General features: G+C 50.6%; 1 protein-coding gene and 1 long non-coding RNA gene across 11 annotated transcripts in view; one reads left to right on the top strand and one right to left on the bottom strand.

Moving 5' to 3' along the window:
* LOC310670420 (uncharacterized protein) overlaps positions 1–24,766 on the bottom strand; it is a gene marked incomplete at its 3' end in the record, with an annotated part of 164,634 nt that overhangs the window by 10,625 nt on the left and 129,243 nt on the right. For 5 of the 10 annotated variants that reach the window (XM_083425763.1, XM_083425762.1, XM_083425765.1 and 2 more), the window contains exon 3: positions 4,324–4,497. The exons of the other annotated variants lie outside the window; for them this stretch is intronic. In XM_083425763.1, the coding sequence (XP_083281889.1) occupies positions 4,324–4,423 (100 nt within the window). In that variant the 5' untranslated portion in view covers positions 4,424–4,497. The remainder of the gene's footprint in view (positions 1–4,323; positions 4,498–24,766) is intronic. 10 annotated transcript variants of the gene reach the window in all.
* LOC310670023 lies at positions 19,231–21,034 on the top strand. Its single transcript, XR_014507483.1, has 2 exons — positions 19,231–19,706; positions 20,410–21,034. It is a non-coding gene; the product is annotated as an uncharacterized lncRNA (long non-coding RNA).

The raw sequence follows: 24,766 nt of genomic DNA, 5'->3' as shown, positions 1-24,766 counted from the left end.
GCAACGGCCCCAGGACGTGGTTGATGAAACTTTGAAAACATGCGGAGCCGGCTTGGAGACCGAAGGGCATTACGAGGTATTCAAATGCTCCCAAAGGGGTGAACATGGTGGTCTTCCATTCATCCCCCTTCCTTATTCGTATCAGATTATACGCCCCCCCGCAGGTCCAGTTTTGTAAAAATCTTCCCCTTCCTCACCCTGGTCAGAATGTCATCAATTCGGGGCATAGGAAAGGCCAGGGGTTCCGACACGGCGTTTAGGGCCCTGAAATCCACTACAAGTCTCGGCTTATCTGTGTTTTTTTTGTCCACAAAAAACACTGGGCTGCCCCCCACCGCTCGGGACTCTCTGATGAAACCCCTCTTCAGGTTTTTGTCAATGAACTCCCTCAGCTCCTGCATCTCCCTGTCTGACATGGCGTACAGCTTGCCCACTGGGAGTTGAGCCCCAGGGAGTAGGTTGATTTGACAGTCAAAGGGTCTATGCGGCGGCAGTTTGTCCGCTTCCCTTTCGCTAAATACGTTGCTCAGATCTGCATATTGCGGAGGCACCTCCCCTTGCTTCATTACCTCCATCCCAGCTAAGGTGAGCTTGGCTCCCCCTGGATCCTTCCCCTGCTTGCAGTGTTCCAGGCAATGCGCTGACCCAAAGGAGACCACCCTCTGGTGCCAGCCCACTAGAGGATCGTGTAGTGCCAGCCAGCTCATCCCCAAAATGATGGGAGCTCCTCCCAAGGTGGCCACATTAAACGCTATCCTCTCGGTGTGTCTTGCCACCCTCATTATCATGGGGACTGTCTGTTGGTTCACTTCTCCTCCCAACAGCTCTCTGCCGTCAATCGTGGTCACCTGCAGGGGTTTACTTAAGGGGAGGGTTTGTATCTGGTGCTCAGCTGCGAACTCCTTACTCATGAAATTACAGGAGCTGCCTGAATCCAGCAGGGCCTTGATCTGTAGGGGGTGTCCGTTTGGCAGCTCTAGCAACACCTCTATCACTAGAGCAGGTCTGGGAGGTTCTGGTGCGGGCACTCTCACTGCTTTTGAGCCTGGCTGCTGTGCCCCGACGGCAGCCAGGCGTTGGCTTTTACTTGCTCTGTGCTTTCCTCCTCCTCTCCCCCAACAGCTCCTGCCATGCCTTGCCATTCCTTTCTCCGTGGACAGACTCTGGCAAAGTGTCCTGGCTGTTGGCAGAGATAGCATTTCTTCCCGCCCTTTCCCTCCTTCTTCCGCCCTTCACCGATGTTTGAAACTGTGCGCGCACGCGCTGTTCCCACTTCCATCGGCTCTGCCGGCGGGAAAGGCTGCTCTGGAATGTCTGGAATGCGGAGCTCCCTCCAACGTTCTCCTTTCCCCTCCCGCTTCTCCAAAGCCCTCGCTTCCTGGCGCGCTCCTATGGCTAGCGCGGCTTTAGTCAGCTGGTCCATAGACTCTGCTCTGGGGTTCCGGGAAAGTTCATCTTTCAAGGACGAAGACAGACCTTCTTCGAAAAGCATTTGAATGGGCTCAGAAGACAAGTCCCACCCCAATCGATGAATCAACATAGTGAACTCAGTCCAGTACTCACGGACAGTCCTGTTTCCCTGTTTGCAAGCCATTAACTGCCTTCGCACCCCTCCCTGCTCAATGTCACTGGAAAACATCAGGTCCATGGCACGAAAAAACTTCATCGCGTCCTTTAGGATCTCATTATTTGCTGCCATCAAGGGTCTAACCCAGTCCTTCGCCCCTGATTCGAGATGGCTAATTACAAAAGCCACTCGCGATTCCTCATCAGGGAAGTCATCAAATTGCAGATTGAGAGCATATTGCATCTCTGTCCTAAAGGCATGGTAGTTCCTGGGGTCCCCCCCAAATTTCTGCACCAATCCTGGCATCTTTCTGTTTAGTGGGGTGGCTTTCTCCCTCCCCCTCTCTGCATCCTGAGCCCTCCTTTCTTCCAGCCGCGCCGTCTGCAAGGCAAGCTGGATTTCCAACGTCCTATACCTTTCCTCCAGGCTTGGACCTCCTCCAGCTGCCCCTCCGGTTCCTGCTGGTTCGCTCATGATGCCTCTCCCTGGCACAAGCTAGCTGTCGATGACTTTCGGATTGCTGTGATGGGATGAAGAGCTGCTTGTGTGTAAATTGCAATCCCTCAGAGTTTGAACAGCTTCTCAAACCTCTGCCTGTGACGGAGCCCCTCCAGCATGGCTGCGTCAGTCGCTAGCAGAATCCGAAAGTGGTTGCTTTCGGAAACGTTTCCAACATAAAAGCTCCTTAACGGAAACACGTCTTCTGGCCTCTCTACGTGACAGTTTCCGGCGAAGAACGGGTGTCCCTATAGGAGGTTCTGAGACATCCCCACTATTTTCACTGGAAGCATCTCTGAGCCATTCCTCCGACTCTCCTTCCCTTGACATTCCTGTTCGCCCCCTACTGGTTCCTTCTTCAGGTGTTACGTCTCCCTTTACCTCAGAGAGCCTTGGCACCTCCGGTGCTGCCGATGGCAGTTCCCTGACAGAAATAGAGCAATTTGGACAATTGGCGGGTTTCCGCCTAAACAAAAAAAAAGACAAAAATGATGTGCAGAAACATGGACTTAAAAGCTATTGAGGAAGTGCAGCAACAGTTAGAAATAGAAGTGGTTAAGAAAGTTAAATACCTGGGAGTTTGGTTAACCCCAAGAGGTATAGATTTATACCAAAACAATTATATTCCAACATGGAGTAAGATTAAAAAAGACTTAGAGGTGTGGGGAAGAATGAAATTTTCATTTTGGGGTAGAATCGCAATAATTAAAATGAATGTGCTACCAAAGATGTTATTTCTGTTTCAAACCATCCCAGTAATCAGGGGGGCAGCGATTTTTAAAAATTGGCAAAGAGACATTTCAAGGTTCATATGGCAGGGTAAGAAGCCGAGAATAAAGTTTAAGATACTGACTGATGCGAAAGAAAGAGGAGGCTTCGCCCTGCCGGACCTGAAATTATACTATGAAGCATCCTGCCTCTGCTGGTTAAAGGAATGGATAAAATTGGAAAATACTGATTTGTTGGATTTGGAAGGATTTGACAATAGATTTGGGTGGCATGCGTATCTATGGTATGATAAAAAGCGAGTACATAGAGGGTTTGGAAACCACACCATAAGAGGCTCATTGATAGAAGTCTGGGAAAGATATAAAAATCTGTTGGAGGCAAAAACACCATGGTGGTTGTCACCACTGGAGGTATTATGTGTGAAAAAGACGAATATGAGTGGGGAATGGGTAACATACAGAGAACTAATAAGGAAAATAGATGGTAAATGGACGTTGAAGCCATATGAAAAAGTGAAAAGATATGTGAATGACTGGCTGCACTATTACCAAATTAATGAAATGTTTAGAAAAGAGCTTAAGTTAAATGGTTTTGCGGAGAAAGAGTCGAAATTCCAGAAAGAAATAATAAACAGTGACTATAAAATTTTGGCTAAAATGTACAAAATATTGTTAGAATGGCACACAAAAGATGAAGAGATAAAATCAGTTATGATTGACTGGGCGAAAGACTTTGGATATAACATATATATGGAGGATTGGGAGAAATTGTGGAGAGAAGGCTTAAGATTTACTGCTTGTACAACTATAAAAGAAAATGTGATGAAAATGATGTATCGATGGTAGTTAACACCAGTGAAATTAGCTAAGATGTACAAGGGATGTAACAAATGTTGGAAATGTAAAGATAAAGAAGGTACATTTTATCATATGTGGTGGGAATGTAAGAAAATTAAAAATTATTGGGAAGTGATATATAATGAATTGAAGAGAATGTTTAAATATACATTTGTTAAGAAGCCAGAAGCATTCCTGCTAGGTATTGTGAGAAATGAGATAAACAAGAAAGATAGGAAATTATTTTTGTACGCAGTAACAGCAGCGAGAATATTGTTAGCCCAGAAATGGAAACAAGAAGAACTACCAACACTGGAAGAATGGAGAATGAAAATGATGGACTTTGCAGAACTGGATAGAATGACAGGAAGAATTAGGAATCGACGAGATCAGAGATTTATTGAAGAATGGGAAAATTTTTCAGAATATATGCATAATTTAAGTGAAAAACAAATAACGCTTGTAACATTTAGCGAAGCTTTGAAAAAACGAAAGTTAAAATTATGGACTGAAAGTAGATTTAATTTAAGAAGTAGATAAGAACTAAGAAATGTGTGGAAAATTGAGAAGGGAAGGAGTACCAGCCAAGTTGAGGGAAGTCAAAAAATGAGAGAATGGTTTTATAAATTGTTTGAATTGTATTAATTTGTCTTATTTGTAAACTGAATAAAAATTATGTATCACAGGACTCACCAGATCTCTCGGAGGTTCCTGGGAAGGAGCGCTCAGAAGTTGTCGGGAGGGATGCAGGAGACAACCTGACCAGGTCAACCGTCCAACTTCCCCCTTCCATCCTCACTAGGGTTGCAGAATCTGTCCCTTTTATCCTTCCTGAGGAGTCAAGGAGCCAAAAGAAGCTGCAGGGTCCTGGGAGAGAGGAAGAAGCAAAGGGAGCCTCAGAGGCCCTGCAGGGATTCTCCTGCCCTAGATATTCTCCTGCCCCTGGAGAAGCACAAATGGGGCGGCCCCTTCCCAACAGAAGCCCCATTTCTATACCTCTCCAGTGGTGCCTATAAATCAGGTACTTGCCTACTTGCGTGGCAATTGAAGAAAAAACAAAAAGAGTAATTGAGAAATGAAAAATAATTGAAGATCCTAAATGTCAGAGCTGGCTCCTGGTCCCAGCTCACAGAGGACAAAGCTAGCCGGTAGTAATGTATCAAAGTCTTTATTGAAGTATAGTTTCCATTTCCAAGCCTCAGCGGCCCAGCTCTACGTCTAGGGTCTAGACCGGCGAAGCTCCATCTGAATTCCCGCCCCCTGTACACCAGTTTAAGACTCTAATCTTACTCCACCTCTTCCTTCTCTCCTTTCTCCTCTGGGTCCTACTGCCCCCCGGGGTCTCCTCCCTCATGGTCTCCTCCGACACAGACGTTGACCCCCCTGACTCCTCCCGCTCTCTTCGGCGGGCTTTAGGACTTGGCTCCCTACCCGGGCTGCCAACTGGGCCGCCTTCCTGTACATTTGAACTTGGCGCGCGCGTTTAACCTTCCTCTTAACCGTTTCCTCGCTCCCTGACGGAGGCGTGGTCAATCCTGCCTCATGTTCTCCCGCTGGTAGCGCGCCGCCTGATCCCGATGCCTGGGACTCCTCCCCCCTACTGCACTCTGGTGTGGACGCTGGTCCGGATTTCCAACTGCTGCTCTCTGAGCCCCTCTGGCCCCTTCTCCCTGAAGTGCCCCCCTGGGTACTTCCCTTGCCCTGACCATGGGAGCCCCTTTTTGTGAATCCTCTGATTCACTGGAAAGACTCAGAGAACTCGGACCGCTGTCATCGCTGACATTTCCTTCGGACTCCTCCCCTTCGCTCTCCATTTCCTCCCTCTCCTGTGCCTCTGCTCCTGAACCCCTGACATCCATCCCCCCCTCGAAGCCCCCCCCTTCCCCTCCCTCAGGTGTGGGTGCTGGGTGCTCCGTCGTTGTGGGGGTGAATGGCGGATACAGTTCGTCCCCCGTGGCGTGCATCCAGCCGGATAAGTCCGGCTCGTCCTCCGTGCTCTCGCCGACCTCGATTTCCTCTGCTTCCATCTCTGTGCCGCCGTGCTCGAACCCAACGTCCTCCCCCAGCACGTCCATGTCCATCTCTCCCTCGGTCACCTCTGGGTCCGTTGCCTGCCAAGGACCCCCCAGCCACTTCCTGCTCCACCACTCCTCTGGTCGATCGTCCCACCAAAAAGAGCGGTCTGAGGCAAACCCCGAGGGCGATCCCTCCGGGGAACGTGTGTCTAGTGCCGGTTCTTCGTCCGAGGTGAACCCCTGGAATGTGCTGGTTGAAAGCGTGGGTGTGAAAAGCCAGTCGTCGAAATACTCGGCTGGCATGGGCCTGTGTGGGAACAAGGCATGAAACTCTTCCTTGAGAAGAGGCTCGTCCAGGGCATAGTCCGGCACCCAACGGTTGGCGCTGGCCGGGGTACCTTCGCTGGCGAGAAAATATTCTACTCCCTCTTCCCCCCATCTCGAGTCTAAAATCTCTGTGACCTGGTTGATGGGCTCCCCTCTTGGCGACCCCCTCCTTGGGGGCGTCTCCCTATACGGGTCTGGTGCCGTGCCCTGCGCCTGAAATCGGTGAGGTGCTTTGTAGGGCGTGAGCACTGACCTATGGAACACTGGGTGCATTCTGGATCCCTCCGGAAGTGTCAACCGGAAGGCCACTGGATTGATCTGCGCCTCAACTTGGTAAGGTCCTAGCTGCTTATGTCCGAGTTTCTTCTTCGCTAATGATCTGGTCGGCACTGCTTGGGCCGCTAACCACACCCAGTCTCCCACCTGTATGTCCTCCCCGACCCTTCTGTGCTTGTCAGCCTGCAGTTTGTATGCGTGCTTTGCTAGTTCTAACTGCCTCCGAAGCTGTTCATGAACTTCCTGCAATTCTGACACTAAGACTTCCGCTGCCTGTGGCTCCCCCTCCCCCAGTCTCTCTAATTCCGGGAAGGTTCTGGGATGCCTCCCGTTGTTGGCGAAGAACGGTGTCACCCCCGTGGACACGTGCTTCGTGTTGTTGTAGGCAAACTCAGCGAGTGGCAGGTAGTCCACCCATGTTGCCGGCTGCTGATTTGCGTAGCATCTCAGGTACTGCTGCATGACGGCGTTGACCCGCTCCGCTTGTCCGTTGGTCTGCGGGTGTCTCGCCGACGCTAGGTTGATCTTGACGTTCAGGAAACCCATCAGCTTCTGCCAGAAGTTCGAGATGAACTGTCGCCCCCTGTCGGACAAGATAGACCGTGGCAGACCGTGCACCCGGAAGACGTGGTCTATAAACAGTTTGGCGGTCTGTTCCGCCGTGGCCACCTTCGCGCACGGAATGAAGTGGGCCATTTTGGTGAACATGTCCACCACCACTAGCACTGCCGTCTTGCCCCTCGAGCTGGGTAAATCCGTGACAAAGTCCAGGGCCACCCTCTCCCACGGTTCGCTCGGTGTCTGCAGCGGTTCGAGCAGTCCCGCCGGTGGTTTGTGCACTGACTTGGCCCTTTGGCAGGTGTCGCACCTCGAGACGTAATCCGCGACTTCCCCCCGCATCTTGGGCCACCAAAAATCTCTGGCTACTAATTCTGCCGTCTTCTCTTTGCCAAAGTGCCCGGCGGTGGGTGCGTCGTGCAACTGCTGCAGTACTTTCGCGCGGAGGTCGTCTCCCGGTACGTAGAGGGCCCCTCTGCGGATGAGCAATCCGTCGCGTATCTGGAACTCGTCGTCCTTCACCGTGCCCTTGTGCACCTCCTCCATCTTGGCTTGTGCAAAGGGGTCCTCCTGCAGCGCTCGACGGACAGCATCCAGGTCCACGGTTGCTGAAGCGCACGCCCACGCTTTCGGTGCAAACATGTGCTTGGCCGCTGCTGGTGCCGCCTCTTCGAGGTATTGCGGCTTTCTGGACAGTGCATCTGCCATGATGTTGTTGTCGCCTGGGATGTACTCTATCCGGAAGTCGAAATCCGCAAAGAACTCCGCCCATCGGATGTGCCGCTGGTTCAGGAACCTTGCCGTACGCCAGTACTCCAGGTTCTTATGGTCCGTGCGAACCTGCACTGTGTGTTTGGCTCCGATGAGGAAGTGCCGCCACGCCTTGAATGCTGCATGAATTGCCAGCAACTCCCTGTCCCAGATGGTGTAGTTCTGCTCTGACTTGCTGAGCTTTCTAGAATAGAAGGCACACGGTCTCCAGTCCCCATGCGGGTCCTGCTGCAACAGTACGGCGCCCACGGCTCTGTCTGAGGCGTCCGTTTCAACTCTCATCGGTCTGCTGGGATTCACATGCAGTAGCTGCTCTTTGGACGAGAAGAGACGCTTAAGGTTCTGAAAGGACTGCTCCGCTTGCTCCGTCCAGATGAACTTCTTCTTCTTGGAGCTGAGCGTGTCGGTAATGGCCGCTGTCTGCATCGCGAACCCCTTGATGAACTTGCGGTAAAAGTTGGCGAAACCCACAAACCGCTGGACCTCCTTCCGATTGCGCGGGCTCTTCCAGTCCAACACTGCGCGAACCTTGGCGCTGTCCATGGCGAGCCCCTTGTCCGACAACTTGTAGCCCAGGAAATCCACCTCCTTCCTGTCGAACTGGCACTTCTCCAGCTTGGCGTACAGCCGATGCTCCTGCAGTCTCTGCAGAACTTCCTTGACGTCTCCCTCGTGGGTCTCCTCTGATTCTGAGAATATCAGGATGTCGTCCAAGAAGCAGACGCATTTCTTGTAGAGGAGACCCGCCAGGACGTGATGCATGAAGGCTTGAAAACAGTGAGAGCCATTTTGTAAACCAAAGGGCATAACTCTGTATTCATAGGTGCCCAGGGGCGTGAACATGGCAGTCTTCCACTCGTCGCCCTCCCGTATGCGAATCAGGTTGTACGCCCCTCGCAGATCCAACTTTGTAAAAACGCGTCCTTTCCTCACCGTTGCGAGCAGGTCATCTATTTTGGGCATGGGAAAGGCCGTGGGCTTGGTCTTGGAATTTAAGAGCCTGAAATCAACTACAAGCCTCTTTTGGGGTGTGTCCTTTTTCTTCACAAAGAATACAGGACTGCCCCCCACTGCCTTCGACTCCCGGATGAAACCACGCTTCAAGTTGAGGTCTATGAACTCCCTGAGCTCCTGCAGCTCGTCTTCAGACATTGAATACAGTTTCCCGGTTGGCAGCGTCGCCCCTGGCAGGAGGTCAATCTTGCAGTCATAGGGCCTGTGGGGAGGCAGCTTGTCTGCTTCTTTCTCGCAGAAAACCTCCAAAAACGCTGCATACTTGCGTGGCACTGCTTGCAGCGTGCCTAATTGTAGCTGCGGGTCATCCTCTCCCTCTTCCGGGCTAGGTAGGATGCAATGTTCCGCGCAATAGGTTGAGCCGAAGGTCAGTTGGCGCTGGTACCACGCCAATGCTGGGCTGTGCCTGTGCAGCCAACTCATGCCCAAGACTACAGGCGTGTCCGACAGGTGGGTGACATTGAAGCTGATGACTTCTCGGTGATTTCCAATTTGCATCACCATTGGAGGCGTTTGTTGCACCACCTGCCCCCCCAACAAGTCTCTGCCATCCACCGTGACAACCTTCAGAGGCAGCGTGGCTGGCAGTAGTGCTATATTGTGCTGCTGAATGAAATCCAGTCCTATAAAATCTGCGTTGCTGCCAGAGTCAATGGTGATTGGCACTTCCAGAGTGCGTCCATTGGGCAGTTGGAGTGACGCTGTAAGCTGCACCACTGGTTTGGGTGGGAGGGGGTCTGTGGGCTGCAAAATTGCTGGGGATTGCTTCATTGACTTGTCTGGCTGGACCCCAGTGCCTCTTCCTCCAGCCAGACTCCGTCGTTTCCCTGTTGTGGTGTTCTCTGCTGAGTTGCGTCTGTGACTGTTGCCGAGGCTGCAGTGTGCTTGTGGAGCCTCTGGGGACACTCTTTCGCCATGTGCTGAGCACTCTCGCAGATGTAGCACTTCCTGTTCCCTCTAGGAGGCTTCGTTTTGACTGCTCCCGGTGTTAGGGCTCTGGTAGCTGACTGAGCCCTGGCACCTCCAATCTCCATCGGTTCTTCTCCCCCTCCCTGCGAGGGTGTGGATTGCGCACGCGCTGCATCTTTGGGAGAGAAGGGAGGTGCTCTGGCTGGCGCCCGTCCCCAACGTCCTTCTTCTCTGTTCCAAGGACGTTCTTCCAGACGCACCCCAATCTCCAGCGCCCTCTGGACCACTTGCTGAGTGTTCTTTGGCCTCTCCCCCCTTGCAATCTCAGCTTTTACATCTGCATTCAAGCCTTCCCAAAAGAGGTCTCTCACTGGAGCAGAATCTTTCTCCCATCCCAGTGCATGGACTAATCCAAAAAAGCGTGCATGGTACTGCCTCACACTGGCTCTGCCTTATTTAAGCCCGTGTATGTCTCTTCTGGCAATATCGATGTCTATCTTTGATAAAAAACACGAATCCATCGCTTTAATGAAAGCCTTCGCATCTTGGAGCGCCGGATCATTATCTCTCCATAAATTCCTCAGCCACGTTTTGGCCTCCCCATGCAAATGGGACAAGATAAACCCCACTTTCTCTCGCTCATCTCTAAAGTCTTTTTCTAGCAGATCCAGCGCAAACAGCAGGTCGGCTCTGAAGTTAGGGTACTGCTGTAAACTCCCGTCGAAATGAGATACCAGACTGCCTCCCCTTCTCCCCAGTCCAATGCCCTCTGACTTGGGTCCCGTTTGCCCCAGTGTAGTGAGCACTTCCAACCTGGTTCGGAGATCTCTGCAGGCGGCATCCATTTCCTCTTCTCTTTTCTTGGAAGCCAGTACCTCCGCGCTGAGTTGAGTCACTGCATTTCGCAGTTCTGTCAGTTGCTGTTCTGCACTCATCTTGCCTGATTTGTGCGAGCTCTCGAAGCACCACTCCTCTGCCCTCGCTGCGTCGACTCACGTTGCGAGGTTCTTGGTGCCAAAACTTTTTGGGAGATGGAGCTTACTGTCAGAGCTGGCTCCTGGTCCCAGCTCACAGAGGACCAACGCTAGCCGGTAGTAATGTATCAAAGTCTTTATTGAAGTATAGTTTCCATTTCCAAGCCTCAGCGCCCCAGCTCTACGTCTAGGGTCTAGACCGGCGAAGCTCCATCTGAATCCCCGCCCCCTGTACACCAGTTTAAGACTCTAATCTTACTCCACCTCTTCCTTCTCTCCTTTCTCCTCTGGGTCCTACTGCCCCCCGGGGTCTCCTCCCTCCTGGACTCCTCCGACGCAGACGTTGACCCCCCTGACTCCTCCCGCTCTCTTCGGCGGGCTTTAGGACTTGGCTCCCTACCCGGGCTGCCAACTGGGCCGCCTTCCTGTACATTTGAACTTGGCGCGCGCGCGCGTTTAACCTTCCTCTTAACCGTTTCCTCGCTCCCTGACGGAGGCGTGGTCAATCCTGCCTCATGTTCTCCCGCTGGTAGCGCGCCGCCTGATCCCGATGCCTGGGACTCCTCCCCCCTACTGCACTCTGGTGTGGACGCTGGTCCGGATTTCCAACTGCTGCTCTCTGAGTCCCCTCTGGCCCCTTCTCCCTGAAGTGCCCCCCTGGGTACTTCCCTTGCCCTGACCATGGGAGCCCCTTTTTGTGAATCCTCTGATTCACCGGAAAGACTCAGAGAACTCGGACCGCTGTCATCGCTGACATTTCCTTCGGACTCCTCCCCTTCGCTCTCCATTTCCTCCCTCTCCTGTGCCTCTGCTCCTGAACCCCTGACACTAAAGAAATATGCAAAAAAAAAAAAAATTCAATTATTATGGGAAATTTTACCATGAAGAAGAAGAAGACGAAGAGGAAATGGAAAGATACACAGCACAAAATAGACTCCCGACAATAGCAGATTGGAAAATAGAACAACTAAATCTACCAACAGCGATGATGGAGGTCCAGCAATCTCAAAAGCAAAGATAGGAAAGTCCCCAGGTATGGATGGATTATCGGCGGCATTTCATAAGAAGTTAGAAGATATATTATCAGAACCAATGAAACAGTACTGGACCAAATTTTAAAGGAAGGAATAATACCAAAATCATGGGGAGAAGCATTTATCACACTGATACCCAAACAAGGAGCAGATCCAACACGAACCAAAAATTATAGACCTATATCATTGTTCAATAATGATTATAAAATATATTGAATCAGGCTGGCTTCTTACCAGGCAGACACATGCACAATAAAATGAGAAACATAATCGATATTTTCCCCTTCATGGATCACTGCCTGGCCATGGCGAAGGGGCTTGAATAACTCAGAGAAGCTATGTACTATTCCGTGCAGGGCCACCCAAGATGGACAGGTCATAGTGGAGAGTTTTGACCAAACGTGATCCACCTGGGGGAGGAACCGGCAAGCCACTCCAGTAGCCCTGCCAAGAAAACTCCATTGACAAAGACAACAGGCATATAAAAGTTATGACGCTGGAAGTTGAGCCCCTCAGGTCGGAAGGCGTCCAACATGCTACTGAAGAAGAGCGGAGGACAAGGACAAGTAGATTCAGAGCTGATGAAGCGGCTGGGCCAAAGCCGAAAGGACGCTCAGTTGCGGATATGTCTGGAAGCGAAAGGAAAGTCCAATGCTGTAAAGAAAAATATTGCTTGGAACCTGGAATGTAAGAACCATGAACCTGGGTAAATTGGATGTGGTCAAAAATGAGATGGCAAGAATAAATATTGACATTCTGGGCATCAGTGAACTAAAATGGACGTGAATGGGCGAATACAGTTCGGATGACCATCGTATCTACTACTGTGGGCAAGAAACACGTAAAAGAAATGGAGTGGCCCTCATAGTCAACAAAAGAGTGACAAAAGCTGTACTGGGATGCAATCTCAAAAATGATAGAATGATCTTGATACGAATCCAAGGCAGACCTTTTAACATCACAGTAATCCAAGTTTATGCACCAACTACTGGTGCTGAAGAAACTGAAATTGACCAGTACTATGAAGACTTACAAAACCTTATAGAAGTGACACCAAAGAAGGATGTTCTTCTCATTATAGGGGATTGGAATGCTAAAGTAGGGAATCAAGAGATAAAAGGAACAACTGGCAAATTTGGTATTGGAATTCAAAACGAAGCAGGGCAAAGGCTAATAGAGTTCTGCCAAGAGAACAAGCTGGTCATCACAAACACTCTTTTCCAACAACACAAGAGACGACTCTACACATGAACATCACCAGATGGGCAGCATCGAAATCAGATTGAGTATATTCTCTGCAGCCAAAGATGGAGAAGCTCTATACAGTCAGCAAAAACAAGACCTGGAGCTGACTGTGGCTCAGATCATCAGCTTCTTATAGCAAAAATCAAGCTTAAACTGAAGAAAGTAGGAAAAACCACTGGGCCGGTAAGATACAATCTAAGTCAAATCCCTTATGAATACATAGTGGAAGTGAGGAACAGGTTTAAGGATTTAGATTTGGTGGACAGAGTGCCTGAAGAACTATGGACGGAGGCTCGCAACATTATACAGGAGGCAGCAACTAAAACCATCCCAACGAAAAGGAAATGCAAGAAAGCAAAGTGGCTGTCCAACGAGGCCTTACAAATAGCGGGGGAGAGAAGGCAAGCAAAATGCGAGGGAGATAGAGAAAGATACAGGAAATTGAATGCAGATTTCCAAAAAAATAGCAAGGAGAGACAAGAAGGCCTTCTTAAACGAGCAATGCAAAGAAATAGAGGAAAACAACAAAATGGGAAATAAACAGAGATCTGTTCCAGAAAATTGGAGATATGAAAGGAACATTTCGTACAAAGATTACCATAATAAAGGACTAAAGTGGAAAGGACCTAACAGAAGCAGAAGACATCAAGAAGAGATGGCAAGAATACGCAGAGGAATTATACCAGAAAGATATGGATGTCTCGTACACCCCAGGTAGTGTGGTTGCTGACCGTGAGCCAGACATTCTGGAAAGTGAAGCCAAATGGGCCTTAGAAAGCACTGCTAATAACAAGGCCAGTGGAAGTGACGGTATTTCAGCTGAACTATTTAAAATTTTAAAAGATGATGCTGTGAAGGTGCTACACTCAATATGCCAGCAAATTTGGAAAACTCAGCAGTGGCCAGAGGATTGGAGAAGATCAGTCTACATCCCAATCCCCAAGAAGGGCAGTGTCATAGAATGCTCCAACTACCGCACAATTGCACTCATTTCACTCATTTTTAAGCAAGGTTATGCTTAAAATTTTACAAGGAAGGGTCAAGCAGTATGTGGATCGAGAACTCCCAGAAGTACAAGATGGATTTAGAAATGGCAGAGGAACCAGAGACCAAATTGCAAACATGCGCTGGATTATGGAGAAAGCTAGAGAGTTCCAGAAAGACATCTACTTCTGCTTCATTGACTATGCAAAAGCCTTTGACTGTGTCGACCACAGCAAACTATGGCAAGTTCTTAAAGAAATGGGAGTGCCTGATCACCTCATCTGTCTCCTGAGAAATCTCTCTGTGGGACAAGAAGCTACAGTTAGAACTGGATATGGAACAACTGATTGGTTCAAAATTGGGAAAGGAGTACGACAAGGCTGTATTTTGTCTCCCTGCTTATTTAACTTATATGCAGAATTCATCATGCGAAAGGTTGGGCTGGATGAATCCCAAACTGGAATTAAGATTGCCGGAAGAAATATCAACAACCTCAGATACGCAGATGACACAACCTTGATGGCAGAAAGGGAGGAGGAATTAAATAACATTTTAATGAGGGTGAAAGAGGAGAGCGCAAAATATGATCTGAAGCTCAACATCAAAAAAACGAAGATCATGGCCACTGGTCCCATCACCTCCTGGCAAATAGAAGGGGAAGAAATGGAGGCAGTGAGAGATTTTACTTTCTTGGGCTCCATGATCACTGCAGATGGTGACAGCAGCCACGAAATTAAAAGACGCCTGCTTCTTGGGAGAAAAGCAATGACAAACCTAGACAGCATCTTAAAAAGCAGAGACATCACCTTGCCAACAAAGGTCCGTATAGTAAAAGCTATGGTTTTCCCCCCACGTGAGAATATAGTTAAAGCTATGCTCCCCCCACGTGAGAATGTTCCCGTCTGGCTGCAGCCTCTGTGCACAAAAGTGACTTATCCCCACACCTGAAGGGGGTTTATTTCCTTGACCCAAAGCCTCCTCCCCCGAAAGGAAGGCAGCATCTGGATCCCAAGGAAGAGCAAAGCTGCAGACCTCCTGCGATCTCCCCCCCTCCCTGGCTTGGCAGAGAGGACAAGGGAGGACCCTCTGCTCCCCGACTTGGGGGTCTGCCCCCACTATGTATGATCTGAGCAGGGACCCCCACGCCCCCTCCCTGCAGCCCTGGGACCCCCTTCTGCCCATTGCACCCTCAGGGGAAGAGTGAAGAGACTCACCCGAGTCCAGGAGCGGCTTTTGCAAAGGAGAGGGAAGAAAGCAGGAAGGGAGGGGGGAGGGAGGGGCTTCTGCTCTGGAGGACCTTGCCCCCTCCCCTTCACTTCCCGTCCACTCTAGGAATCCAGCTCTGCTCCTTTTAACCCTTGGCAAGCCGAGCGCCCCAGGTCCTCCCCTGCCTTCATGAAGTTTTCCTGCTTCTGCGCCTGCGCCCTAGGGGCTGCCCCCCTTCCCTCCCTCGGCCCCAAGGAGCCCACATCCAACCAGACTAACTGCAAGGGAGACGGGGGGGGGTCCATGGGGGGGTTGCCTGGGCGGGGGGAGGATGGAGGGGGGGCTTCCCAGCCGGGAGACCCCCCCCCCGCAAACCACCTTTCCCCCACCAGGAAAACAGGGAGACGAGGAAGAGTCCCAGGCCAGGAAGGAAAGGCACTCGCGATCCTGGGGGGAGGCCCAAATCAGATTTACTGTCATCAGCTTCCAGGAGACCCACGTACAAAGGAGCCATGGAAAATGGTTAATCAATAAAGCAGCTCTGGGCCAATCATTTATACCTTCAGATCAATTGAAAAAAAGAGGTAGACGCCAACCCGATCTTAGACGTCGCAAATGGAAATGTAGCGGACTTTCCTGCGAGGGATGCAGGCCGAGGCGAAGGGAGTTTTCCTCCAGTCTTTCCAAAGAGGCCTGAAGAGAAATCGGGAGACTGAGGAGAAATCCGCCCCGGGAAAGCGCCGCCTGGTCTGGCGGGAATCCTGGGCGCCTGAAACTGAGGCGAGGCTCCGACTTGGAAGGGCGGCCGTTGGGAAAAGGCGGGAAAAGGCGCTGAGGGGAGGGGCTGCTCCTCTCTCGCCCCTCAGAGACGCGACGGGGGACCCTCTTGGGGGGGGGGGAGCAGAAAGGGGGGGGCAGGCCGGTCTCTCTCTCTCTCCCTCACAACCCCAGTGCATTCCTCTCAGGGTGGAAGGTGTGGGAGAAAAGAGATGACCCTGCCTGCCTTCCAAGGCTGAGCAGAAAGGAGGCCTCTCCCAGAAAGGGGGGCAGGCCGGTCTCTCTCTCCCTTGTCGCAGCAACCCCCCCCCCCATCATTCAGTTTGTACAGACTTCACACACACTCACCCTCACACACTACATACACTACGCTTCTGTTATAAATTCATAGAAAATCAGCCATACATCGGATCTGCACTGTTCCACTTTTATTTCACTCCATGGAGGAAGGACTACAAAATGGGGAAGGTTTGATACAGGCCACCATAATCCCTTGAGCATCCCAGCACATTCACAGGAGCCCTGCCCAGTTGCTATGCCAACCCTGGTGGTCCCAGACAGAAGACCATCAAGATCACAAAGAACTTGCATATGGGAGTGGATTCAGCCCGGACTGGAGCAAAGGACAATGATCAGCTCTTCCCTCTGGGGGCAGGAAACTGCAAACTCCCCTCTGTCACCTGGAAAGTACTCATGGGGAGGGGAAAAGGGGGAACTAGCCAGGGGACAGGACACTCAGGTTACCACCCCAACCCCTCCTTTCTGTGATGTAGGCATGATGTTTCTGGGGGGTGGTCTTGATCTACAGGGTGGCAATTTCAAAAGTCTTCCTAAGGCCTTGCACACCCCTGTTGCAACAGATCAATAAAGGTCAAGCCTACAGGCTGCTGTTTTGCTCCAAGTTATCCTGGTTGGTGTCTTTGTTTTTGTCCAAGGGAGCCCTCCGATTTTTCCGTTAACAAAGCAAAGTTATGATGAGGGCCAACAGGCCTGGCTCCGGGTTCAACCACACAATTTAAATGGGGAATACTTGAATAATAAAAAGGGAAATAAAAAGTGAATAGAGAACAAAGAAATAAAAAGGGGGGAAGCTATATTCCAATATATCACTATATATGCAAACAACTACAGTTCCATACGTGCTTCTCTGGTATGTAGGTACAGTGCTTTTTTTCTAAAAATTGTTCAGGGTCACTCTCATTTTAACTCAAGAAAATCACCATTTTATAGTTCTAACTGGGAAAAATAAATACAGTAAATGGACAAAAGAAGTCATCTAAGAACTCAGGAGTCCTATTGTTGTGGATTAATTTAATCTAGTACTCTCCTTTTGACTCAAGAAATTTAATCTATTTATGCTTATTCTGGATGTACTTCAAATTGTTTTCCAACCTCAGCATTTACACTTTTTAGAGGTACAAAACTGCTTGATTCTTTTAGTTTATTTACTGGCGTTTAAATTCCATTCAATAGACAAAACAAATCCTCCTTAGAGGGCATCTTGTTCTCGCTGAGATTCCTGCATCGCAGGGGGTTGGACTAGATGACCCTCGGGGGTCCCTTCCAATTCTGTGATTCTGCAAGTTGAACTGAACTGGCTGACCCAGAACGGTGGAGTTGGGAACCCCAAAGGTCATCCACTCCAACCCCCTGCTATGTAGGTTGGGGGGTCCGGCAGTGGAGAGACAAGGCTCATCATTCCCCCCCCCCCAGACACTGGTTCACCTCCCCCCGCTTTGTCCCCCTGGCAGACCCCTCTGGGGCCCTGTGGGGCGGTCAGGCCTCGGCCACCCCCCCGCCCTGGCTGAGTCCGGATGCCAGCGAGGCGGAATCCTCCTGCGAGATCAACGCTTACGCGCCGCAAGAGTCCCACGTCGCCTGGGCGGAGGGGCTGGCGGGCGGAGGGGGCTGCCCCCGCGCCCTGGAGAGGGGCAAGTGGCTCATCGCCAGCATCCAGGCCCCCGACGCCGAGTTCGGGGTCAGCAGCGTCCTGCACACCGAGGAGGCCCCGCCTTGGAAGCAGCAGGATGGCGTCAGCAGCGTCACCACCACCGCAGGTACCACCTGGCGAGCGGAAGGGGAGCAGCGCGGCCTAGCGGTTAGAGCCCTGTGCCAGCAGCCTGGGAGAGAGGGACCGAGGGCCAGTCGGTGCTTCTCAGGCAGGCCTACCTGGCGGGAATGGCAGGGGAAGGGGAGGGAGGCCGCCTTGAGTCCCTGGGAGGAGAAGGCGGGCCAGAAAGGCCATGATCTAATAATAATAATAATAATATATTATTTATACCCCGCCTATCTGGCTGAGTTTCCCCAGCCACTCTGGGCGGCTCCCAATCAAGTGCTAAAAACAGTACAGCTTTATATTAAATATTAAAAACTTCCCTGAACAGGGCTGCCTTCAGATGTCTTTTAAAGATAGGATAGCTGCGTATTTCCTTCACATCTGGTGGGAGGGTGTTCCACAGAGTGGGTGCCACTACCGACAAGGCCCTCTGTCTGGTTCCCTGTAACCTCACTTCTCACAGCAAGGAAACCACCAGAAGGCCCTCGCCACTGGGCCTCAGTGTCCGGGCTGAACGATGGGGGTGGAGATGCTCCTTCATGTATACTGGACCGAGGCCGTTTGGGGCTTTCAAGGTCAGCACCAACACTTTGAATTGTGCTCGGAAACGTATTGGGAGCCAATGTAGGTCTTTCAAGACCGGTGTTATATGGTCTCGGCGGCCGCTCCCAGTCACCAGTCTAGCTGCCGCATTCTGCATTAATTGCACTTTCCGGGTCACCTTCAAAGGTAGCCCCACATAGAGCGCATTACAGTTGTCCAAGCAGGAGATAACTACAGCATGCACCACTCTGGCAAGACAGTACACGGGCAGGGAGGGTCTCAGCCTGCGTACCAGATGGAGCTGGTAGACAGCTGCCCTGGACACATATTTGACCTGCGCCTCCATGGACAGCTGTGAGTCCAGAATGCCTCCCAGGCTGCGCACCTGGTCCTTCAGGGGCACAGTTACCCTATTCAGGACCAGGGAGTCCTCCACACCAGCCCACCCCCTGTCCCCCAAGAACAGTACTTCTGTCTTGTCAGGATTCAACCTCAATCCATTAGCCGCCATCCATCCTCCAACCGCCTCCAGGCACTCACACAGGACCTTCACCACCTTCACTGGTTCTGATTTAAAGAAGAGGTAGAGGTAGATTTAAATGAGGAATGTCCAATGTCATCGGTTCCACCCTCCTGGGGGGTAGGGGGCACCGTGGGGCAAGCGGAAATCTCCGGATCAAATGCATCTGCTGGGTTGACTACTTCAGGTAAACCAGGCGTGGCGTTTGATTGGCAGAGGCGCCACCGATCGGCCTCTTCCTCCCGTCGCCGGGAGTCTCAGCTTCGTGGGGGGTTCTGGCTTTGCGGCAGGTGCCTAAATGGCTGGGCCTGATCCGGTCCAGGGCCCGTCGTTTGCCGACCCCTGATTCAAAATCTCTTAAGACCATGGCAGGGGAGACACCTTGATCAAGACCATGGCAATATGGACAGTAAAAGCAGTTGAGAAACCTTCCCCTCCCCCCACTTGACATCTTTGATTGGCGGAACTGGCACTGGCCAATTGACTCCCCTTTCCCACAGTTGCCAGTACAAGAAGCTCAGCTGGGAGAGCCTGAGACTCTTCATTTCAGGGTTGTGGGTTCAAGATTCCTGCCTTGTGGGAGGTTGGACTAGATGACCCTCAGGGTCCCTTCCGGCTCCAAGATCCTTTGGTACTCCCTGCCTCTTGATGCCAACCAGGCGCCTTGGCCAGACTCTCTTTGGTCGCCTGCTAAAAACATCCCTGCCCAGCGGCTCAGAAATCTTGATCTCCATTTCAGCTTTCTGCATGCTTTCAAGTATTCCTGTCCATTTCCCTGGGTTTTCTGGTCATTAACCTTTCCCTGCTTCATTTTCCTCCTTTCCAGCTTCTGAAGAAAAACCCAAATCGGAGAAGCCCAAATCCGAGGTCAGTGTCCAAGATGCTCCCAATACTGCCAAGTTCTTTCGATTCCTCATTTTTCTATTCTTTAAAAAAATACATCTCTATGCTACTCACTGAGAGGCAGTGCGGTGCAGTGGTGAGAGGGCCAGACTAGGCCCTGGCAGAGAGTAAAAGGTAAAGGTAAAGGTACCCCTGCCCGTACGGGCCAGTCTTGACAGACTCTAGGGTTGTGCGCCCATCTCACTCAAGAGGCCGGGGGCCAGCGCTGTCCGAAGACACTTCCGGGTCACGTGGCCAGCGTGACATCACTGCTCTGGCGAGCCAGAGCCGCACACGGAAACGCCGTTTACCTTCCCGCTAGTAAGCGGTCCCTATTTATCTACTTGCACTTTGATGTGCTTTCGAACTGCTAGGTTGGCAGGCGCTGGGACCAAACAGCGGGAGCGCACCCCGCCGCGGGGATTCGAACTGCCGACCTTTCGATCGGCAAGCCCTAGGCGCTGAGGCTTTAACCCACAGCGCCACCAGCGTCTCTGGCAGAGAGATCTGGGTTCAAATCCCCAGTCCCTGGCCATGATGAAGCTCGCAGGGGGGCCGGGGGGCAGGATCCAGTCTGCCTACTTCGCAGGGTTGTTGTGGAGCAATTCCTGCAATTGCAACCCCCAGCCAGCTAATGTTTCGTCTCTGAATCGGGTCAAAATCTCACGGATTTCTCTTCTTTCTGCAGTAACGGACTTTGGGCAACCCAGCTCCCGGCTTGGTTTGTTGCCTGTCTCCGGATCCCGTTGAAAGGGTGAAGTGGATCCTAGGCCCCCGGACTCCTGGGTCCCTCCTCTTTCGCTGCCCAGTCTTGCCCCTCCGATCCCTTGTTGGAAGCCCCCTTCCCCTTCCTTTTTGGGGTCAGGGGTCTGCTTGGCTTCACAGCCTGCAGATTCACAGCTGTGATTTTAAGGTGGGGGCCAGATCTGTGCTTAGCAAAAGTCCCCCTTTCTGGCAGTCCCTGCCCCTCCTCACTTCCGTGCTGTGAAATGATAGAATTGGAAGGGAGCCCTGAGGGTCATCTAGTCCAACCTTCCGCAAGACAGGAATTGCAAGAAAAGTATCTCTGACTCTGCACATGCTCTGGGAGACTCTTGACGGGGGCCTGTGTTGTCTTTGGGATTGTGAGAGAGAACCTTTTTGGAGTAGGGGAGACTGACTTGAGCAAGATTGGCATATCCCTCCCACCCCAAAATAAATATATCAGGAATCCTCCACTTACAGAATGTGGGTCATCAGGTGTCCCTTTACCTCCCCCTCCGGGGGACCTGAAGTGGTACAGTCCAGACCCAAGTTTATCCCCTCTAGAGACCTGGGTACAAAAGGAGCCCGTTTCCCCGCAACGTCCCTGCAGAGACGGCCAGGCAGAGCAGCTTTCAGCTCCCTCGGCCTTCTCTCTCGATACGGACAAGGACGTCAGTCCCCATGCGGGGGGGGGGGGGGAGCGTCCGCGGGTTTTCTTCAAGAAAACCTCTTGCCGTGCCGGTTTAGCTCAGCGCGCGGGGACTGACCGAGCGGGTGGCAGGATCCGTGGTCCACATTTGCAAGCCTGGTGGGCCAGATCCAGCCCGTGGACTGTAGTTGGAAGATGCCTGGTCAAAAGCCTCCTCCATTTTTGGAGGGCCAGGAAGTGAGTGGCCCCTGCAGCTTCGCCTGCTGGAAAGGGGGCGAAATGCCCTTCTGTCAGCCAGGGCCTCCGTCTCTCACTCCTCCCCCAAACAAAAGGCAGGTCTGTGTGTGTGGCACACAACTGTATTTTTCCGTGTATAAGATGAGCTCTTTTGACCCCAAAATGAGGTTCAAAATTTACACGGGTATTAATGGGGGGGGGATGCCAAAAATCGCTCGCCCACCAGCAAGCAGGAGCTGGATTGGCAGATATATGTAAATATACAGCCAGCAAAAGGGGATTCAGTGCAACAACGGAAACTATTAACCACGCAACCTACGATCTCGTATGAGGGAGACTCTGAGGAAAGGGGATTAAGATGCCTTCTTCCCCATCCCCAGTGGATTAAAATGTCCAAAGATTAGGAAAAGAAGAAAGAAGAGGAAGCAGGACTGGATGAACATTCAAAGAGGCCATAATTTTGGATTGTGACTCAGCTGAGATTTGTTGGAACAGTTTTAATAAGGCTTTACAGAAACTGGACCTAGAAACTGGAATACTAATTTGGATTATGAGACAATCATTATAAGAGTCATATTGAACTGTCTGAGCAACAAGCAACAAGAGGAACAGCCATTTTAGATCTGGTCCTAACCAATGTCGATGACCTGGTTAATGGGGTAGAAGTGGAAGGATCATTAGGCGCAAGTGATCATGCTCTTCTGAAGTTTACTATACAACGGAAAGGAGCAGCCAAGCATACTAGGACTCAATTTCTTGACTTTAAGAAAGCCGACTTCATAAAACTTAGGGAAGTGCTGGGTGAGATCCCATGGACAGTAATACTAAAAGGAAAGGGAGTTCATGATGGCTGGGAGTTTGTTAAGAGGGAGATAGTAAAAGCACAACTTCAGGCAATACCAATGAGACGGAAACATGGAAGGTGCCTAAAGAAGCCAGGGTGGCTATCTAAAGAACTTTTAACTGAGTTAAGATTAAAAAAGGATGTGTACAAAAAATGGAAAAGGGGGGAAACCACCAAAGAGGAATTCAAACAAATAGCCAGCACGTGTAGACACAAAGTCAGAAATGCTAAAGCACAGAATGAACTCAGGCTTGCTAGAGAGGTTAAAAGCAACAAAAAAGGCTTCTATGGGTATGTTCGTAGCAAAAGGAAGAACAAAGAAACAGTGGGGTCACTCAGAGGAGAAGATGGTGAAATGCAAACAGGGGACACAGAAAGGGCTGAACTCCTCAATGCCTTCTTTGCCTCAGTCTTCTCCGATAAAGAAAACAATGCCCGACCTGAAGAATTTGGAGGAAATGATTCAGCAGAGGAAACACAGCCCAGAATAACTAAGGAGATAGTACAAGAATACTTGGCTAGTTTAGATGTATTCAAGTCTCCAGGGCCAGATGAACTGCATCCAAGAGTATTAAAAGAACTGGCAGATGTGATCTCAGAACCACTGGCAGTCATCTTTGAGAATTCCTGGAGAACAGGCGAAGTCCCGGCAGACTGGAGGAGGGCAAATGTTGTCCCTATTTTCAAAAAGGGGAAAAGAGAGGACCCAAATAATTACCGCCCAGTCAGTCTAACATCAATACCAGGGAAGATTCTGGAGCAGATCATTAAGCAAACAATCTGTGAGCACCTAGAAAGGAATGCTGTGATCACCAATAGTCAGCATGGATTTCTGAAAAATAAGTCATGTCAGACTAACCTGATCTCATTTTTTGACAGAATTACAAGCCTGGTAGATGAAGGGAACGCAGTGGATGTAGTCTACCTTGATTTCAGCAAGGCATTTGACAAGGTGCCCCATGATATTCTTGTAAAGAAGCTGGTAAAATGCGGTCTTGACTATGCTACCACTCAGTGGATTTGTAACTGGCTGACTGACCGGACCCAAAGGGTGCTCATCAATGGTTCCTCTTCATCCTGGAGAAGAGTGACTAGTGGGGTGCCACAGGGTTCTGTCTTGGGCCCGGTCTTATTCAACATCTTTATCAACGACTTGGATGATGGACTCAAGGGCATCCTGATCAAATTTGCAGATGACACCAAACTGGGAGGGGTGGCTAACACCCCAGAAGACAGGATCACACTTCAAAACGACCTTGACAGATTAGAGAACTGGGCCAAAACAAACAAGATGAATTTTAACAGGGAGAAATGTAAAGTATTGCACTTGGGCAAAAAAAATGAGAGGCACAAATACAAGATGGGTGACACCTGGCTTGAGAGCAGTACATGTGAAAAGGATCTAGGAGTCTTGGTTGACCACAACTTAACATGAGCCAACAGTGTGACACGGCAGCTAAAAAAGCCAATGCAATTCTGGGCTGCATCAATAGGAGTATAGCATCTAGATCAAGGGAAGTTATAGTGCCACTGTATTCTGCTCTGGTCAGACCTCACCTGGAGTACTGTGTCCAGTTCTGGGCACCACAGTTCAAGAAGGACACTGACAAACTAGAACGTGTACAGAGGAGGGCAACCAAAATGGTCAAAGGCCTGGAAACAATGCCTTATGAGGATCGGCTAAGGGAGCTGGGCATGTTTAGCCTGGAGAAGAGGAGGTTAAGGGGTGATATGATAGCCATGTTCAAATATATAAAAGGATGTCACATAGAGGAGGGAGAAAGGTTGTTTTCTGCTGCTCCAGAGAAGCGGACACGGAGCAATGGATACAAACTACAAGAAAGAAGATTCCACCTAAACATTAGGAAGAACTTCCTGACAGTAAGAGCTGTTCGACAGTGGAATTTGCTGCCAAGGAGTGTGGTGGAGTCTCCTTCTTTGGAGGTCTTTAAGCAGAGGCTTGACAACCATATGTCAGGAGTGCTCTGATGGTGTTTCCTGCTTGGCAGGGGGTTGGACTCGATGACCCTTGTGGTCTCTTCCAACTCTATGATTCTATGATTCTATGATTCTATGAGTGGAAAAGATTTGAAGGCTGGGCTAGGGAGGGAGATGTAGGGAAAGTGTCATCTTGCTGAAGGGGAGGGAAAAGGCTGGATACTAAATGCAGCTGGGATTATTCTGGAGGGCATGTTCTGAATAATTGTTGCTACAGATGATTTTCAGACGGAGATGGAAGTTTCCTTTTCATCTCTTTTTGTCTTTTTTATATTAAGATTCCTTTATTTTGAATTTAGGAGGACACACACAGGAAAAGGAGAGTTGGAGGTCTGAGGGACCTGCAAGGAGCGCAGGGAAGGAAGGATCTCTCAGGGTGGGAGACGGGGAGAAGAGGGGGCCTCGCAGGGGAGAGGTGGGGGTGGCCTGTCTATGGGTTGATGAATGATATGATATAGATATATCATATCAGACGGATATGGGAGTTTTCTTTTCATCTCTTTTTCTATTTTTTTGTATTGTTGTTGCTTAGTCGTTTATTCGTGTCCGACTCTTCGTGACCCCCTGGACCAG

The sequence above is a fragment of the Podarcis tiliguerta genome (genome assembly GCF_965153285.1).
Source record: "Podarcis tiliguerta genome assembly, chromosome: 2".
Classification (NCBI taxonomy): domain Eukaryota; kingdom Metazoa; phylum Chordata; class Lepidosauria; order Squamata; family Lacertidae; genus Podarcis; species Podarcis tiliguerta.
The sequence above is the reverse complement of the archived record's forward strand: the minus strand, read 5'-3'. Positions and strand labels throughout refer to the sequence as shown.